The 19,704-nt window shown below is 51.6% G+C and overlaps 1 protein-coding gene across 1 annotated transcript in view; it reads right to left on the bottom strand.

Annotated features, from left to right (window-relative positions):
* Positions 1 to 216: 216 nt before the first annotated feature.
* TXNRD3 (thioredoxin reductase 3) overlaps positions 217 to 19,704 on the bottom strand; it is a 44,266-nt gene continuing 24,778 nt past the window's right edge. Inside the window, exons 10-15 of the mRNA XM_056129254.1 lie at positions 15,967 to 16,043; positions 14,937 to 15,093; positions 12,725 to 12,832; positions 4,262 to 4,357; positions 1,739 to 1,873; positions 217 to 712 (exon numbers count right to left, since the gene is read on the bottom strand). Coding sequence (XP_055985229.1) covers positions 650 to 712; positions 1,739 to 1,873; positions 4,262 to 4,357; positions 12,725 to 12,832; positions 14,937 to 15,093; positions 15,967 to 16,043 — 636 coding nt within the window. The 3' untranslated portion in view covers positions 217 to 649. The remainder of the gene's footprint in view (positions 713 to 1,738; positions 1,874 to 4,261; positions 4,358 to 12,724; positions 12,833 to 14,936; positions 15,094 to 15,966; positions 16,044 to 19,704) is intronic.

Here is a 19,704-nt window from a genome sequence, read left to right as displayed (position 1 = left end):
AAGTACCCTCCCAGAGAGCCTGGTGCTGGGGAGCCCCGTGGCACGCAGCCCCGAGAGATAAGAGAATCCCCGAGGGTGGGGCCTCGCCGCCTTCCAAGGCCCGTCAGGAAAGAGCCTGTACCAGCGATCAAGTCACTTGGTCGGCACAGATGTAGCAGCAGAACCTTTTAATACCACTCGAAACGTGACGTGGAAAGAAACGGACATGTGTCGGGGAGCTGGTGCGCGGGGCGGGGGGGCCAGGAGAGTCCTGGAGGGGCGCATGGGCCCCCGCAGCCAGCATCCACGCACAAGGGGAGGCGACTTTAGAGTCCGTCTCAGGCAACAACAAAGCCGGGGAAGCCACACCGGCGATGGGGGGAAGAAGGGGGTCCACAGCGCAGAGGAGGGTCGGTCTCAGCTCGCCCCGCAGGGGGGTTCAGAGCTCAGACGTCAAGGAGGCAGGGGCTGCCCCTCCCCGGTGGCGGCGGCTGGGCCGTGGGCAGTGCCCGCTGCTGTCCTCTCCCTGGTCCCTCGTCTCTCTTCCGTGCTCCGGGGGAGCCTGCCCAGGGGCCCGGCCACCGCGGCAGGGGCCATGGGCAGACCCGACGCCCCCGAGCCTCGTCTTGGGGAGACCCGGGACGAGGAGCTGGCGGCAGCGGGGCTAACCTCAGCAGCCCTTCTGCAGGATGTCGAGCCCGGAGGCCTTGGTGATCTCCAGCGTCGTGAATATCTGCAGAAGGTAGAGAGCGGCTGTCACTGTCCCACATGGCTAAGACACCCTCTAAGGACCTTATCCGCAGAAAGGCAGAATCCGACAGGCGCTGTGGCTTTTCAGAGAATGCTTCCGGGGGCTGGGTGTGGGTGAGGCCCTGGGTTCATCCCAGGCATCACAAAAATAAATAAATAAATAAATAAATCACTGTCACTGTCCTCCCGTTGTTCATCGATTTGGTCGAGTGGGCCCAGTGACGTCTCCATTGTGAGACTTGTTGTCACTGTGTTTGGCATATCGAATATGTCGCAGGGAGCTTCCCAGGCTTTGCTGCGCAGGCGAGATACTCTTGGTTGCCTGCTGGGCTCTCCGAGAGGGGTGGAGGAATCGAACTCCGGTTGGCTGGGTTGGCCGCATGCAAGGCAAACACCCTACCCGCTGTGCTATCGCTCCAGCCCAAATAAATAAATAACTAAAAAGGAAAAAAACCCAGGGCTGGAGTGATACTAGAGCAGGTAGGCTGTTTCCCATGTGGCCAGGTTCAGTCCCTGCCTATATGATCCCCGGATCACTGCCGGGAATGATTCCTGAGTGCAGAGCCAGGAGTAAGCCCTGAGCATTGCCAGGTGTGGCCCAAGTGGAAAACAACTCAAATGAAAATAATAATAATAAAAAAACCCTAAAAAACAAAAAAGAAAAAACCCAAAGTTCGCCAATTAAAACTGAAATACAGTGACTGTATTTCAGGGTTCGATTCCCAGCATCCCAAATGGTCCCCCGAGCACCACCAGGAGTAATTACTGAGTGCAGAGTCAGGAGTAACCCCTGAGCATCACTGGATGTGACCCAAATAGTAAAAAAAAACCCAAAACAAAACAACAAAAAAACTGATTGACATCATGTCCTTAAGCCTTAGCACTGAACCTCTGACCCAGTTGGGTGGGGGGGGGCGGGGGAGCGAGTCCCTGGAAGCCGAGCATTGTTGGGGAGGGCCCGTTCAAAAGGCCGAGGTGAAAAACCCGGTGAACGCCTGTGTCCCCGTACCTCTCCACACGTCGGGTGGATCCCGATGGTGCTGTCCAGGAGTTGCTTCGTCAGCCCACATTTCATCGCAGCCGCGAAGCCCTGGGTGATCTCACCAGCGTTGGGCCCAAGAAGATGAAATCCTACCACCCGATCCTTAAGTACAGGAAGGAGACAACGGGAGACGCAGTGAGTTAATGGCCTGCTCAGGAACCCACTCGCTGCGAGTTCAGCCAGACTCCACGGCATCCACGGCAGAGACACAGTTCCAGAGCCAGTTTAGCGGAGAACATTAGCATGAATCGGAGCCGCGGTAAGAATCTTTTAAATGAGCCAGGAAATGCACAGCCCGTGTTAATTTGCACTCGGATTCACGAGAACAAGCAATTTGCCCGCTGTGGGAAGGAGTTCATTAGTGTGATGTGAATTTCTGAACTCTGCCGAGGAAGAGTCAAACAGCAACATGACAAATCTGAGTCAACGTTCGGCGTTGGGACAACGCTGACGGGGAGACGGGGAGCTCGAGGGCCACGAATCCCGGCCAGGAAGCGAGCTGCCTGGCTCCTCCCAACAGCACAGGGCTGGCGGGGGGTGGGGGGTGGGTGCGGCTGCCCCCCCCAGGATTCGATGGTGGAGGTAGAGGTGCCGGGATGGGTTGGCCACGGAACCAGGAAGTGGGATCTGCAGCAGGTCTGTGAGAGGACCCGCATTTTCCACAGTCCGTTTCTTAGGCCAACTCTCCTCTTTGACCCTGGGTGAGCGGGAAGAGGGCAGCAGGGGCCCCACCAAGGAATGTCTATGCCCGGGTTCTGGAGACAGCCTATGCGGCTCAGAGCAGCCAGCCTCACCCAGCCACGTCCCGAGGGCATTTCTGGAGACCCTGCGGCTGGGGTGTGGTCATGCTCCCAGGGTCTCCCCAAACCTCAATGGGGTGTATGCCGGCGGAGAGTGGAAGACAGGACTAAAAACCTCCACTGATAAAGGCACGGGAGGAGCAGGGGACAGCACATGGGAGCGGCCATCAGGGGTGCAATCCCCAGCACCCCACAGGGTCCCTGGAGCCCTGCCAGGCGGAGCCAGGAGCAGGTCCTGAGCATTGTCTGTGCAGCCCTGAGACAGAAAATACCAATAAAGGCTCAGGGGGGCAGCTCTGAGGGCGGGGGGCAAAATTCTGAAGGGGGGCACTCCTGGGGCGGGGCCAGGCGGGGTTCGGGGGCAGCAGAGGGAGCAGGTGGGAGGGGGAAGAGCCCCCGCTCTGTGTGGCTGTCAGGAGACTTGAAGGCCACCCTGAGCAGGGTCTCAGCAGCGGCTCCCGGGCCCCTTCTGGGCTGCAGGGCAGCGCACAGGCTGACCACGCTGGGAAGAACCCAGCCCCGACCCGCAACCCTCCCTGAGGGTCCTGATTTCCAGCTGCTCACAGCTCCCCACGCCTTTGAGGTGATGTCCCCACCTTGGGCTGCCCCTCCGGTTCTGGTGGTCTGGCCCGGCCTAGGATGCAGGTTCTCTGTCCCACTGAGAGCCAGAGGAAGCGGGAATGTCGCCCGGCAGGGTGGCGTTCTGTGACTCCCGCAGCTGCTCTGCCTGACACCCTATTTCTCTGCCCGGAAAGAAAACCCTTACGAGGGGGGAGCAACTTCGAGCCCCGCAGTCGGCACCCAGGGCTTGTTATGCTCCCCCCAGACCTGAACAAGGATGACCCCCCCCCGCCCCGTTTCCTGCAAACCGCTCTCAGCACACTTCTTCTTCTTCTTTTTTTTTTTTTTGCTTTTTGAGTCATACCCGGCAATGCACAGGGGTTACTCCTGGCTCTGCTCTCAGGAGTCACTCCTGGCGGTGCTCAGGGGGCCATATGGGATGCTGGGAATCGAACCCGGGTCGGCCGCGTGCAAGGCAAACGCCCTACCCGCTGTGCTATCTCTCCAGCCCCTCAGCACACTTCTAAATGCTGCTAATACACATTCCATTTACTTTACTGTCGGGTGGGGGGTGGGGTGGGGGGTTGAGGGGGTTGGGGCAACACCCAATGGTGCTCGGGGGTTACTTCTGGCTCTGCTCTCAGAGATTATTACTTCGGTGGGTTTAGGGGCCCAGATTGGGTGCTGGGGGTTTAAAACCCAGACAACCGTGTGCGAGGCAAACGTCACATCCGCTGCACTGTCTCTCTAGCCCCGAAACACGTCCAGGTTGGAAACGCACCCGGGACCTTCCATTTGATTTCATTCGCTGTTGAGCAAGGTTGTCACAGCTCATCTCGTTCTGAAGTCCCAGGAAGAGACGCCCTCCCCGGCGACTCGGAGAAGGCGCCGGGAAGCGGCCACTCCAATTGGTTACTACTTCAGCTCCACAAACTCACCAACCAGGTTACAATTTACCCAGCTGGAAGGATTTGGAGCAGGTACAGAGGGAACCGGGGGTGGCGGGGAGGGGGGCGGAGGGGGGGGGGGGAGGTCGGGTCGCAGGATGTCGGTCTTGCGCTCGGAGCTATCTCAAAAGCCCAAAGAATCAAGACTCCAGTGCAAGACCCACAGACACACTCATACATACGTTGTCGAATTTGTTGCAGATAATCTTGACGTAACAGGTGTTGTTGTCTCTGCCGGCTACGGTCCACTCCAGTGGCCAGAACAAAGTGTGATACACCTGGAAGAGAAGGCTTCAAGGTCAGTGCCGCCAATGACATGCAGCCCTACACTGAGTGCCTGGAACCAACGCAGCATCATCAACTCCAAAAGCCACAGTGGGAAGGAAAGCAGAAAAGAAAGCACGCCAGACGCCCGCTGAGCAGCGGCGAGACCAGGCCACACCGGCTCTTACAGACCTACAGAGCCCCGCGTCCCACGCCCATGCCTGACCGACAGGGCACACCAGAGCCCTGGAGCTGTGCTCGACGGTCACGTTCTCTAGTTCCATTCTCCACTGGCGTCCACTCACCGGGGCCAGGACAGGCCCTGCGAGGGCTGGGAGGAGAGTCGAGGCTGAGAGCTGGACTCCACAAAGCCTCCACCCCGACTGGGTCCTCACTTAAGCCTGGGAAAGGCAGAGAGGCTGGGACTGTCCCAGCCCCCTGCAGACGTGATGAATGCCACCGCTGACATCGGGGCCCCCACTCCAGCGCCCCGGGGACCCCCCACGTGCCACTAAGGCTCCTCAACCGAGCCCAGCCTCGAGAACACAGACCCATGTGCCACCCGGCCAGCGCCCCCACACAGATCCGACAGGTATGGACGGATGCCTGGAAAGGCCCAGAAATGGATCCTAAACTCGAACTCGCTGTCAAGGGCTTCAATACCGACTCCATAAGGGGGCTGTAGGCTTTGTATTTCCACGTCTGGTTTGGTTCGGCTTTTCTCTCAGTGTTTTGGGCCACCCTTGATGCCACTGAGGGCTACTACTGCTCCTAGCTCTGGGCTCAGGGGTCACTCCCTGGCAATGCTGAGGACAGTGCTCACCCTTCGAGCAATCTCTCCCACCCCTGAATTCTTTTGTTTTTACATAACTGACACAAGGTCATTATAAAAATGCAGTGCTAGGGGTGTCTGATAGATAGTAGAGTGGGCAGGGTGCTGACCTGGGTTTGATTCCCAGCACCCACATGGTCCCGAGTCCACTAGGAGTGACCCTGAGTGCAGAGCCAGGGGCATGTCCTGAGAACCAATAACAACACAACAGCAGCAGCTACAACAATAACAACGCATTGCTAAAAACACAAACTAAGGGAGCTAAAGAACAACAAAAGCCATCGTAGGGAAGTGACCACTTTCAACGTTAGGGAAGCAACGTCAATTTCAACAAAACACTGAAATTGTTAGGGAAAAATTTCAATTTCCAATATGTTGACACACATACAGTTAAAACAAAAGTTTTACTGAAATGGCATCATGGCATATACACGTACTAAAATATTTCATTGAAGCTTGTATTTAAGAAGGAAAAAAAGCCTTGTACATTTTTTAAACAGGTGATTTTATTTGGAGGAGAGAGAGAATAACACACTCAACATACTCAAGGGAGAGTGTGGGCTTCCCCAAAGACTGAGAAGCCTTGAAATGGCCTTTCGGACCTGCTTTTATATGTACATATTCTCTCTCTCTCTCTCTCTCTCTCTCTCTCTCTCTCTCTCTCTCTCTCTCTCTCACTTTTTGGGTTTTTGCACCCGGCAATGCACTGGGACCATTCCTGGCTCTGCACTCAGGAACTAGTCCTGGCGGTGCTCGGGGGACCATATGGGATGCCAGGGATTGAACCCGGGTTGGCCGCATGCAAGGCAAATACCCTACCCGCTGTGCTATCGCTCTGGCCCCCTTGTACATTCTTTAATAGAATCTCTTCAGGGAGGGAGGGAGGGAGAGAGAGAGAGAGAGAGAGAGAGAGAGAGAGAGAGAGAGAGAGAGAGAGAGAGAGAGAAGGGGTTCAGGTGCTTGTCTTGGATGTGGCCAACTCAAATTCCTTCCCTGGCCCCTCAAATGGTCTCCCCAGCCCTGCCCAGAGTGGTCCCCACTCGGGAGGTGAGAGTAAGCCCTGAGAACTTCCGGGCGTGGCTCCGAACCCCAAACCAACCAACCAAACAACCAACCAAACAAACAAACAACAAAAAACCCTTTTCAATCTCAGGAAAAGAATGTTCAGTGTTTTTCATCTGCGAGCTTGTTTCTGAAAGCCTAGGCGAGGAGAGCCCCGGAAGTCAGGGCTTTCTGCAGGAGCGTGAATCTGCCCTGCTCTGTCCTTCCAGCACTGAAGTCTGTACTGAAGTTGATGATCCTCTGGCCCAGAGCAGGAGTGAAATGTACTTTATCCTGTTCCCCACTGGCTATCCCACTGCCCTGGAGGAGCGTCTCAGAGCATTTGTGCGCGCTTCGAGGTCTATGGGTGCTACTGGCAGGCACTGCCATGCCAGCGCGATTCCATTTTTTTTTTTTTTTGCTTTTGCTTCTGATCTCTGCCTCCCACCCCTTTCCTGACCCTCTACCCTCTTTCCCTTCCTCCTCCCAACTGTAGTTACATTCATACACTAGAGTTTCCTTTATTAGGTGAAACTACTCAAAATTCCACATGCAGAAGAACGATGCTGAAGCCAACATACCGTACACAAACACTCACTCCAACTCAATCCCAGACCGAGGAGAAAGAACTGGAGTAACCCCAGCGATGCACAGGGGTTACTCCTGGCTCATGATGCACTCAGGAATGACTCCTGGCGGTCCTCAGGGGACCATACGGGATGCTGGGAATCGAACCCAGGTTGACTGTGTGCAAGGCAAACGCCCTACCCTCTGTGCTGTTGCTCCAGCCCCACGATTCCATTCTAATCTCCAACACAGCCACCACCCGCTCCCGTGCCGCGGCCCTTTTTCAGAACTTCTTTGTTGCTGCTTGTCCTTTCTTCATTTTAATTTCTCAGCGAATCGTGCACACTGATTCCAGATCCCATTTTCCAAGCTCTGCTGTGAAACACAGCCCCCCTCAACTCACCCTCCCCCCAGGCCTCTCAGAGGCTTCCGTTTTGTGACCGACCTCCAAGTTTTGGCATGACATGCTCGCACGGTGCCTACGTGACCTTTTTGGTTTAGGCTTTATTGATCGATTATATTATGGATGGATGGAAGATTAGTGTTTCCTTTCAGGTCTCCACCATGCACTTGGCCCCCTGATCTCTACCTCCCACCCCTTTCCTGACCCTCTACCCTCTTTCCCTTCCTCCTCCCAACTGTAGTTACATTCATACACTAGAGTTTCCTTTATTAGGTGAAACTACTCAAAATTCCACATGCAGAAGAACGATGCTGAAGCCAACATACCGTACACAAACACTCACTCCAACTCAATCCCAGACCGAGGAGAAAGAACTACAACACTAAAGAAATACACACACACAAGCATCAATTTTCACAGGAGTGGACCAGGTCTTAACTCATTGCATTTTGCATCAGAAGGACAAATGGTAACATAAAAAAAAAAGATAAAACTGCACTTCAGCCAGGTGTACGGGCTGTAAAGAAAACCACCAAGGGCAACTCAGATAACGGGCACAACATTTCATCAACCACTTCCCTGAGATGGGGCCCGTAAGGTGAACAATGTAAAGAAGTTTGAGAACTCAACAATAAACAACCCAATATAAAACAACATACATGGGATCTGAACATGCATGTTACCGCAGAAGATAAACAAATGGGTGGACTGGAGGGAGACAGAACAGCGGGAGGGTGTTTGCCTTCCCCACGGCCGAGCCGATTCAATCCCGGACATCCCATATGGTTCGCTGAGCCCTGCCAGGAGTAAGTCCTGAGCACAGAGCCAGGAGTCGGCCATGAGTACAGGCTGGGTGTGGCCCCAAGACATCCAGATCCAATCCCTGGCATCACATGTTCACCCAGGCACCACCCTGAGCATGACATCAGGAGGAACCCCCAGCTCCACTATGTGGGGTCCCCAAAGCAGAACAGAAAGACGTAACACCACGATGGTTCGGAAAATGGGGACCAAAACCATGGTGACTCTGGGGACTGGGCCACCCATCTCTGGGACAGTGTTGGGCAAGCACCACAAACCCCGCGGCTCACAGTTCTGCAGGCCAGAAACCTGCCTGCGAGGCCTCAGCGGGGCCAGGCTCCTTCTAGGGACCTCGTCCTTTCCCCGAAGAAGGTCACGGTATGGGGACCAGGGCTGCTCCTCTGGGGAGTCACCCTCCAACCCCCAAGGTGACCGGAAACCGCAGGGAAGCACTTCAGACGCAGTCACCCTGCTCGACCAAGCCATCAGGGGCCACACATGAATTTGGACATAGACGCTCACAGAGCTTTATCCACAGCGCTGAAAGGAAAAACCACAGACAGGGCAGCTGACCGATGAATGGATCCATAAGATGTGCTGCTATCCATACAGAGGGCTGCAAGGCAGCAGTGAGGAGGAATGACATGCCAGTCAAGCCCCAGCATGGGTGAAGCTTGAAAACTAGCTCTGCTAAGAGAAAGGAGCCAGGCACTAGAACAGATGCAGACAATCACACTCACACACTCACACACATACACACACACGCACACACTCATGCACACACACACTCACACGTACACACTCTCACTCACACTCATGCACACATATACACACTCACACACTCATACACTCACACTCATACACACTCATACACACACACGGACACTCACACATACACACACTCACACTCATGCACACACATACACACTCACACACTCATACACTCACACTCACATACGCTCACACAAACTCACACATACACACATTCATATACAGACTCACACATACACACACACAGAGTCCTTTTTTGTTGTTTTGTTTTGGGGTCACACCCAGAGGTGCTCAGGGATCACTCCTGGCGGGACTTGGGGGACCAAACTGGGTCCCAGGGATCGAACTTGGGTCAGTTCCATGCAAGGCAAGAATTTCACCCACTGTAGTTTCTCCGCCCCTAGAGTGATTCTATTTATATGAAATGTCTACCTTTGGCAAATCTATAGAGACTGAAAATCACTATTTACCTGGTGGGTATAAGTCTTTTTTCTAGAATGATGAAAATGCCCTTAAATTGATTGTGATTTTTCCAGAACTCAGAATAAACTAGAATTCACTGAACTGCTGATTTTGAGTATTAGAGCGCATGTGAACTGTATCTCAATAAAGAAGTTCTTTAAAAAAAATTAAATGAGGGTTGTTATAGCAGGTAAGGTGCTTGCCTTGTACATGGCTGACTTGGGTTCAATGCCTGGCACTTAACAGGGTTCAATCCCCTAGCACACAGCCTAAGCACTACTGGGCAAGAGCTAACTTCCTCCACCCCCCAAATTAAGCAATTTACAACATACATTGTGGTACATATATTCATTCCTAAAATAAACTACATTACTTTTCACTGTCATGAACTTTTACTTTTCTGTGGAATTGAAAAGTACCTTGTTTTGTCATTGAGTGGATTTTCCCTGGAACATCGCTGATTGTCAAGCCCAAATCTGAATAATCTTGTTTGCTGCTCTCTGAATGCATAAGTATCCAGTTACCTAGGCCTTTTATGTCTCTGAGCAACGCTTTGACATTTTCAGTACACAAGACTTTGGCTTCCTTGGTTAAATTTATTCCTAAGTGTTCCATTCTCCTTGACGCTATTAGCAATCTGTTTCTTACGTTTCTTCTTAGAAGGCTCATTACAAGTATACCAAAACGACTGATATTTGGGTATTGGATTTTAAGCCCTGTGACTCTCTAGGACGCATTTAACTCATTGGTGCTCTGGGGTTACTCCTGGCTCTGTACTCAGGAATCACTCCTGGCAGGCTCAGGGGAACGCATGGGATGCCGGGATTAAACCCAGCTATGCCATGTGCAAGGAAGGCGCTCTCCCTACGGTATCATCACTCTGGCCCCAACATGGCTGAATCCCTCCAAGACCAGGACAGTGGGAAACAGACCTCCTCAGAGGGACAACGGGGAGGAGACTCGGAGAGAAAACAACCGTCTACAGAGGCAGAGAAAGACTCGGAGCTGAGCCTTCCCTCAGCGCCTGTGAAGGACAAAGCCTCCACACCCCTTCACCTCAGATCACACCTCAGCCCAGCACTTTGAGAAAGAAACTGTTTCTCCTGAGTCGCATCTTTACTGAATTGAGGACATTCCTTCCTTCTGTTCCTAGTTGGGGCTGGAGCGATAGCACAGCGGGTAGGGCGTTTTGCCTTGCACGCAGTTGACTCGGTTGACCCGAGTTCGATTCCTCTGCTCCTCTCAGAGAGCCTGGCAAGCTACCGAGAGTATCTCGCCCGCACGGCAAAGCCTGGCAAGCTACCCCTGACATATTCAATATGCCAAACACAGTAACAAGAAGTCTCACAATGTTATTGGGCTCGCTTGAGCAAATCGATGAACAACGGGAGGACAGTGACAGTTCCTAGTTGACTAAGTCTTGTTTTTTTTTTTTTAATTATGAAAGTGTTAAATCTTGTTAAATGCTTTTTTGTGTGTGCTCAATTGTGCTGACAATTCCCTTTTTACAGTGCCTCAGTTATGATGCCTGTGTATGAATTCCCCTTTGCTCTAGGATCATGGTTAGAGACAATGACTGATGGTTTCACATGATGAACTAGCCTCCCCAAGCCAGAGACCCACCAGAGTCACCACACACGTCCTTAAGGGGCTGCTGACTTTGTGTGTCAGTGTTTTCATACTGATAAAGATGAACCCTTGGGGCTGGAGCGATATAGCACAGTGGGTAAGGCGTGTGCCTTGCACGTGGCCGACCTGGGTTTAATTCCCAGCATCCCATATGGTCCCCCGAGTACCGCCAGGAGTAATTCCTGAGTGCAGAGCCAGGAGTAACCCCTGTGCATCGCTGAGTGTGACCCAAAAAGCCAAAAAAAAAAAAAGAAGCCTTAGTCCTAGTTCTTGGGTGGTGTCTACCCAGGAAGAACCCCTTCTTTCCTCTTCACTTCCTGGAAGCACTGAAGTACCGTGTTAATTTTTTCAGTGTCTCACAGAATTTACCAAAGCAGCCACTGGCTCTGGGCTTCAGTTCGCCGAGTTTGATTCAGCACTGACTCGATGCCCCAGCGGTGAGCCTGCTCTCACTGTGCCCTTGCTGACCTAGTTTTGATTGCCTGTGCGCTTCCAGGGCTCTGTCAATCCCAGCGAGGCCTCGTTCAATTTGCTAGGCTAAAATTGTTCCTAGCATCCCTTTATACCTGAAAATGACTGCAATATCTGTACAATTGGAAGTAATCGCCCCACTTTCATTTATGATTTTAGAAATCGTAAGTCAATTTGAGTCATCTTTTTCCTATTCAAGCTAGTTAAAAGTTTATTTTTTTTAATCTTTTCAATAACCTACTGGCTTCCTTGATCATCATTGCTTTTCCATTTATTATTCTCTGTTCTCCTCCAACTCTTTCTAACCCTCTGGTGTTCTTTCTCCCTAATCCTACGATATTGGGAGGGGATGCAGACAAAAACTGCAGTTACAGCACCTTATAAGCACTTAAGAAAGTACTGTCCTAGGAGACTAACACCCAAGAATGGCCGAGATTAGTACCAGGAATTTTGCTCCATGGCTTGGAGGCCAACCACACATGCTAGGGGAAAAGGCAGCTCAGATAGAGAAGATAAATAAAGGTGTTGGGAGGATCCTCCCAGGATGGGAGAAGCATGCTGAAAGTAGACTATAGACCAAACATGATTGTCACCCATTGCCTCTTTTGCAAACCACAACACCCAATAAGAGAGAGAGAACAGAGGGGAATGCCCTGCCACAGAGGTAGGGTGGGATGTGGGGGATGGGGGGTAGGAGGGATACTGGGATCTGTGGTGGTGGGAAATGGGCACTGGTGGAGGGATGGGCATTTGATCATTGTATAACTAAAACCCAAGCACAAAAATGTGTAAGTCTGCAACTGTACCTCATAATGTCTCACTAATAAAAAAAAAAAGTACTGTCCACACTGCAGGGTGGCCCACCGCCCACTGAGGCCCACAGTCCTGGGGCTGGACAGCTGTCCGTACCCCCTGGAGCCTCGGGAAAACACAGGCACCCAATGAGAGTGAGTCTGCCCCCCCCACCATGCCAAGTGGTTGGAGCCTCCAACACCCTGTTCCATGAATGGGCTTGAGAATGAGGCAAAGGAATCACACGTTCCTCCAAGACCAGTAGGACAGAGCCATGGAGGCAGGGCAGAGGGCTCCAGTGACAAAGAAAGTCTGACGAGAACCGGAAGAGTGATGAGCACACAAACACACATGCATACCCCAGCAGGTGAAAGAAAACTACGAGGGGTTCCCCACTCCTGGGACCACCTAAGGTCGGATGCCCTCCCGCACCCCAACTGCATTAATTTCCGAGAAGCAGGTTTCGAGGGACTTAATTTCTAAATTTCCTAAGAATATGATTTTTCTATGACATAACCCTTCAGGAACTTGAGAAATGAGAAAATACAAAGCGATTGGGAGACAAGCGATGGGCAGAGACATTTTAAAGGGGGAACAATAAAACACTCTTACATCCAGATTGTCTTTTTTATAAATCTCCATCGCCTTCTCTTCAGATAACCCACAGCAGCCGTATTCCAAAGGCGTGAAAACTGTTGTTGGGACATTGATATAATCGCACTAGAAGAGAGAACAACGTACATTTTCTTACTGAGTTATAAGCACAATTCTCCCTCCCCTGCCCTCATCAAAGGTCACAGCCCACACTCACCACACTCTTGGGTTGGTACAGACCTCGCCAGAGGGGACCACTCCACCCCGCCTGCTCTGCATTCATTTGTCTCATAATATATATATATGTGTGTGTGTATATATATATATATATATATATATATATTACCCGGGGCTGGAGCGATAGCCCAGTGGATAGGGCGTTTGCCTTACATGCAGCCAACTGGGCCGATCCTGGTTCAATTTCTTCGCCCCTCTTGGAGAGCCCAGAAAGCTACCAAGAGTATCTCACCCGAAAGGCAAAGCCTGGCAAGCTCCCCATGACGTATTCGATATGCTAAACACAGTAACAGACGCCCTACCCGCTGTGCTATCACTTCGGAGAGCCCGGCAAGCTACCGAGAGTATTCGATATGCCAGACACAGTAACAACAAAGTCTCCAATGGAGACGTTACTGGGCCCGCTCGAGCAAATCGACGATCAACGGGAGGGCCTTTACCTTTACCTTTACCTAAACACAGTAACAACAAGTCTCACAATGGAGACATTACTGGGTCCGCTCGAGCAAATTGATGAACAATGGGAGGACACTGACAGTGATATAATATCCAAGTCAGGGAAAACAGGGGCAGGAAGACTTGTCAATGGTTGGAATCTACCACAAGTGTGTAGGGGTGGAGGGTAGGTAAGACAGAGAAGGGACCAGTATGACAATAATAGTTGGAAATGATCACGCTGGACAAGAACTGAGTATTGAAAGTAGGTAAGGGGATAAATACGATAGCCTTTTAGTACCTGTATTGCAAACCACAAGGCCCTAAAGGAGAGAGAGAGAGAGAGAGAGAGAGAGAGAGAGAGAGAGAGAGAGAGAGAGAGAGAGGGAGAGAATGCCTGCCTGCCATAGAGACAGGCTGGGGTGGGTATCGAGAGGGAACCTGGGGATACTGGTTACTGGTGCTGGTTAATGTGCACTGGTGGAGGGATGGGTGTTGGAACACTGTATGACTGAAACCTGATCATGAATGACTTTGTAATGGGCTCACGGTGATTCAATTAAAAAATTTGAAAAAAGGGGACTGGAGCGGTAGCTCAGCGGGTAGGGCCTTTTCCTTGCACGTGGCCAACCCGGGTACGATCCCCGACATCCCATATGGTCCCCTGAGCACCACCAGGAATAATTCCTGAGTGCATGAGCCAGGAGTAATCCCTGTGCATTGCCGGGTATGACCCAAAAAGGAAAAAAAAATTTTGGAAAAAAAAAAAGACCTCTGCTACCTGCATTCTAACAGCCCCGCCTTCAAAGCACACCCCCAGCCTTAGGCCAGAGACTGAGAGAAAGTCCTGGAGGCATCACCTGGCTCTGGGGGCCAGGGAGGAGCAGGCACCAAGCCAGCCGAGCCTCGGAGGTGCTGCTCCCCCAGAGACAAGCCAGCTGACCCCCTGCTGGGGAAGCCCTTCACACTGAACTGTCCCCTCCTCTGTGCCGTGCAGCACATCTTGCAGAGAGTGGACACTTAGAAACGTTTACAGGAAACCAGATGCAGCAGCCATCACCCACAAGGGAACTGGGCAAGGGGTCCCTGCACAGGAAGCACATGTGTGATCCAGACTGACGTTTTGTTTTGTTTCGGGGTCACACTTCATGCAGCTCAGGGCTGACTCCTGGCTCTGTGCTCAGGGATCACTCCTGGCAGGGTTCGGGGAACCCTCTGGGGGTGCTGGGATCCAACAGTGTTGGCCGCGTTGTGAGGTCAGCGCCCTTCCCACTGTCCTATCTGTGGCCCCAGACTCGGTTTATACTTTATCAGCATCTTGAGAGGCCGGAGTGACAGTACAGCGGGCAGGGCACTTGCCTTGCAGGCAACCAAGCCAAGTTTAATCCCAGCACCCTCTATGGTGCCTAGAGCCCCAGCAGGGGTGACCCCTGAGCACAGAGCCAGGAGTAAGCCCCAAGTGCCGCCAGATGTGGAAACCCCCTCCAAAACCAAAATAAGTCGATAAAAGCGTCATTTTTGAGAGATGGCATCTCTGAAAGAACACGAAGAAATTCACCTTTTCTGAGCGGCCCCCAAAGAGCCTCCGGGCCAGCAGCTTGCCCGCCTGGATGGCCACAGGGGTGAGCTCCAGCTTGCCGTCCAACACGTCCCCCACTGCGTACACGTGAGGCACGCTGGTCTGCTCCATGTCATTGACTGGGATCTTGCCGTTCCTGGGAGGTGTGGGAAGGACACACACGTGACTGGCTTCCAGTCGAGGCGATGAAGAGGCATCGCTCGCATGAGCACGAGCCCAGCTGGGCACCAGCGCCAGAAGGCCGTGGCCTCCGGGTCTCCTTCGGGGCTCCTGGGCCCCCCGAAAAGGGAGCCGGTGAGGCCACGGCCATCTCTGGGCTCCATGAACATCTCCCCAAAGTCACCCAGTTTGCACAAGACAGGCGGTGAGGCCTTTTTCACAGGGTTTTTTTTTTTTCCTTTTTTGGGTCACACCCAGCGATGCACAGGGGTGTTACTCCTGGCTCTGCATTCAGGAATCACTCCTCGCGGTGCTCGGGGGACCATATGGGATGCTGGGAATCAAACCCGGGTCAGACGCGTGCAAGGAAAATGCGCTACCCGCTGTGCTATTGTTCCAGCCCCTTTCACAGTTATTTTTTAAAATCAGTATTTAATGCAGGAGTATTTTGAGGCATTCAACAGCTATTGATTTTTTTAAGAGACTGTTATGACAGGTCTGGGGCAGTACTGACAAATAAATTGAAACCACTCAAGTTTATACCACAGGGCCTGGGATGCAGTTTTGTTTTGTTTTGAGGTTGTGGGGCCACACCCAGCAGTGCTCAGGGGACAATGCGGGATGCCAGGGATTGAACCCAGCTCATCCGCGTGCAAGGCAAGTGCCCTGCCCGGTTACCATCTCCCCGGCCCCTGGGATGTGGGTCTATGAATGCTTTACATGTATGAGGTCCCATTCCCGCACCCCCCACACAAACTATTTGGCCTCTGAATAATTAAACCAGCATTTTTCAAGAAAAGGTCTCCAGAAATATTATTTTGTTTTATAGCAACAATCCCACTTTACTTACATTTCATTGACTTTGACACCAATCTTCTCCAAACCTATTTTCTTGGTGCAGGCGTCACGGCCAATTGCTAACAAAACCTATTTTACCGAGAGAGTGAAAACACTATCAATAAAAGTGATCAACATTTGGAGGGGAAGAGGAACAGACGACAGAGCCTTCAGAGGGTGGGAAGGATGTTCTGAATACCCCCGCCAACACATTCACAAAGAAGATAAAACAGAGTCCTTGAAAGACACAGTTCCTAAGCTTACACATGCTTGCATGCACACACACACACACACACACACACACACAGATCTGATGAACCCATGAAAAGGTGCTACATATTCTTTCTATTCCCTAAATTCATACACAGCAGAGCTAATCTCTGGAACATCACAATGTGACTGCATCCGAAAATAATTAAGATTAAACAGGCAATTAGGGTGGCCCGAGTCCAACAGGATTGGTATCTCTAAGTAGAGGCAATTAAGACAGAGACAACATAGAGGATGATGCTCCTGTGAGCACATGGGCAGAGAGCAGCCTTCTACACCCCGGGCCATCTCCCGGGCAGGAGAGACAGTCCAGCAGAGAAGGCGGGGTCTCTGCACACATGGTCTGAGTCCCAACCCTGGCGTCACATATGGTCCTCTAAGCACTGCCAGAAGTGACCTCTGAGCACAGCCAGGTGTGGTCCAAACCTCTCCCCGCAATGATACCGACCCACAAACAAACCTGCCTGCCCCTTCCTCTTAGGCTTCCGGTCCCGGAGCTCTGAGAAGGTTTCTCATCCCCACACTAAGGCCCCGGGTCTGTGGTATTTTGTCAGATGGTGCGGCAGGTTAATAAGCTTCACTTTATTAAAGAAACTCAATTTTCAATTTCTAGATTTCCCATTAATTCCAGTCCCAGATGACTCTGGCAACAAAGTCCATGGAAGGAAGATTAAAGTCGAGCAGAACCTGAGGGACCCATAAACTCTTCCGGAAGAGGGAGAGGCCTACAGGCCTCTCCCCAGGAGACCCCAAAGACACCTGATACAGAAGTCAGAGCAGGACCTTCAAACAGAAGTAAACGCAGATGGAAACGCCTGTCTTCTAAGCAAACAGCAGTGTGTGAGAATAAGTGAGCCAGATCAAGAAAAATGACACGTGTGGCTAACACACAGAAATCAATGATTAGAATTTGTCATCTTAAGAGAACAAGAGAGGAAAGTAGCATGATCATCCCATGAGATGCATAAAAAAAAAATATGACACAACTTCGAGTCCCTTGAGGATTTTAATGAAATCCTCAGCACATGAAGGTAAAAGAAAGTTTCCCAACCAAATAAAAGGCAACTGTAAAAACAAAACAAAACAAACAAAAATCTACAGGGCTGGAGAGATGGCTCAGCAGGTAGGCGCTGGCCTTGCATGCAGCTGACCTGGGTTCAATCCCCGTCATCCTGTATGGTTCCCTAAGCACTTCCAGGAGTGATCCCCGAGTGCAGAGCTAGGAGTAAGCCCTGAACATTGTTAGGTGTGGCCTCCAAAACACCCCCCACCCCCGCAAAAAAAAAATTACAGGATACTTCCTAGCAAGGATAAAAGCCTTGATTTGGGGTGTTAGTACCTGGCTTTGCTGGTTCTCTCTCGACTGCCTTTTGGGGGGGGCAGCAGAAAGAGCACTGTGATAAGTGGACAGGTGGGTCATGGGGCAGATACTTGGGTTCCTGCTTTGCAGAGCTGTATGGGACCAGGTACTGGGAGCCAGCAAGGCCACTACAGCAGTGCTGAGGGGGGCCTGGGGGTCAGGAATAGCACCGAGATCCTTATGGAACTCAGGCTCAGGCCATGACTCCTGTCCCACCCTCAGGTCTCACACTTGACAACAAAAGCCCATCCTAAGCATATCTAAAACAAGCCCGAACGACAGTACAGTGGGTAGGGTGTTTGCCTTGCACCGTGGCCAGTCGAGGTTTGATCCCCAGCCCCAGATATGGTTTCCTGAGGCTGCCGCGAGTGGACCAGGGTGATAATGAAGCTGGTAGGGTGTTTGCTTTGCAAGCGGCCCACCCGGGTTCAATCCTTGGCATCCCATATGGTCCCCGACCCCACCAGGAGTGATCCCTGAATGGAGAGCCCAGAGTAAAACCTGAGCACTGCTGGGCATGCCCACTCCTCCCTTCCCCCAAAAAAGAAAAAAAGAAAGTATACTATTGATGTTTGAACTATAAACCACAGTTTACAAAAGAAATACTGGCATCTATCTCTCTTAGGTTTACATTAGAATTATTGCTACCTCAAACAAACCACAGACAGGTGACATTATTTGGAGATTTCACAGTTTGTTTTTGAAAATATCTTTTTTGCTGTTTCATATTTTAAAAAAATCTAATAAATGTTTATTTAATATAAACCAATGCAGAAAGGCTAACTTTCCCAGAAATAAGCACAGATAACAGTTGGGTCTATCTGCGTCCACAATTTGTGCCGTGCATATCTATACATACATGCCTCACGTACCGCTGAACGCTATCAGCTGTTGACAGCTCACCTACCTGCTGATTTATTACTCCTGAGAAACAAAAGTTAGGTTAAACCTGACATAATTTCCCAGAATGTTCAACTCTTCGACTAGGAACGTGCAACTGTTTTTAACAAGAGGTTCGACGATTTTCAGCTACTTGCTAACACATACTTGCTTCTTGCAAATACTACTCATTAAGGAGACTTACTGTGTTATATATTTCTTCCAAAGTGTCTGATCCTTCAGTAGAGTTAGCCACTACTTTTAGCTTTCCAGGTGAACCCTTCTCCACCTGTTGAATCTAGTGAGAATAAATAATGTAACAATTATCTAGAAAGATGACAACACTGAGAGGACCCCAGGGAGCACACGAGTCTGGGGACATATTTGTGCGTGTGTGTGTGTGTATGTGTGTGCGCGCGTGCGTGCACGGTTGGGTGTGGTTTGTTGGTTAAGCGGAAACAGAGAAAAGTGCGTTGCCACGAGTTAGTCTGCAGGTGAGAAGTCAGTGGCTTCGGTGGGGTACTGAGCTCCATCCTAACTGTGGTCTGCATCAGCCGAACCATCACTGGGAGGCCAGAGAGACTCCTTCCCTCCCCGCAGGGGGATACGTGTAGGTAGAAAGTCCATTTCATCTTGTCACATCTGAAATGCTTAGGAGGAATTCAAGCGGAGATGCCACCAGGTGGCTGGGCCCGTGGGTGTGTCACTCAGAGAGGCCTGTGTGGGCCTGGCAGATCTGAGACCCTCCAGCACGGGGGAGAGCGCGAAGAAGACAAGGGGTGCCCAGGCCCTGCAGCTGCAGAGAAGGGAGCCACTTAGCTGCTTCCAAGAGAAGAGGCCCCAGCCCATGGGGCCCACAGGAACTGAGAAAGGAGACCAAGGAGACCGTTTCCCATGGGAAAAGCAGCACCTGCTCCAGACGATCCCAGAGGCCGGGGAAGGGAGGACAGAGATGTGCCATGGCCTGGATGAGAGGGAGTCAGGCCACAGAGCCAGGAGGGGCAGATTCAAAGGGGCAGCACGGAGGGGAGCAGCTGGCAAGTGGGCTGTGGGGACAAGAACTTAGAGGCGGTAGGTCCAGAGTGTCAGCGGGGACAAGAGGGAAAAGAGAAGACAACTCGGCTTCAAGACACAGCGAGAAGGCGAGGGCACGGCTGACGCCCCATGGGAGCCCCAAAGAGGATGATGAGAAGCTGGGAGGAAGAGGGAGAGGAGAGGAACTCAGGACAGGAGCCAGGGGAC

The sequence above is a fragment of the Sorex fumeus genome, unplaced genomic scaffold (genome assembly GCF_029834395.1).
Source record: "Sorex fumeus unplaced genomic scaffold, SorFum_2.1 ptg000072l, whole genome shotgun sequence".
NCBI lineage: Eukaryota > Metazoa > Chordata > Mammalia > Eulipotyphla > Soricidae > Sorex > Sorex fumeus.
This window is presented reverse-complemented; position numbering and strand designations above follow the sequence as displayed.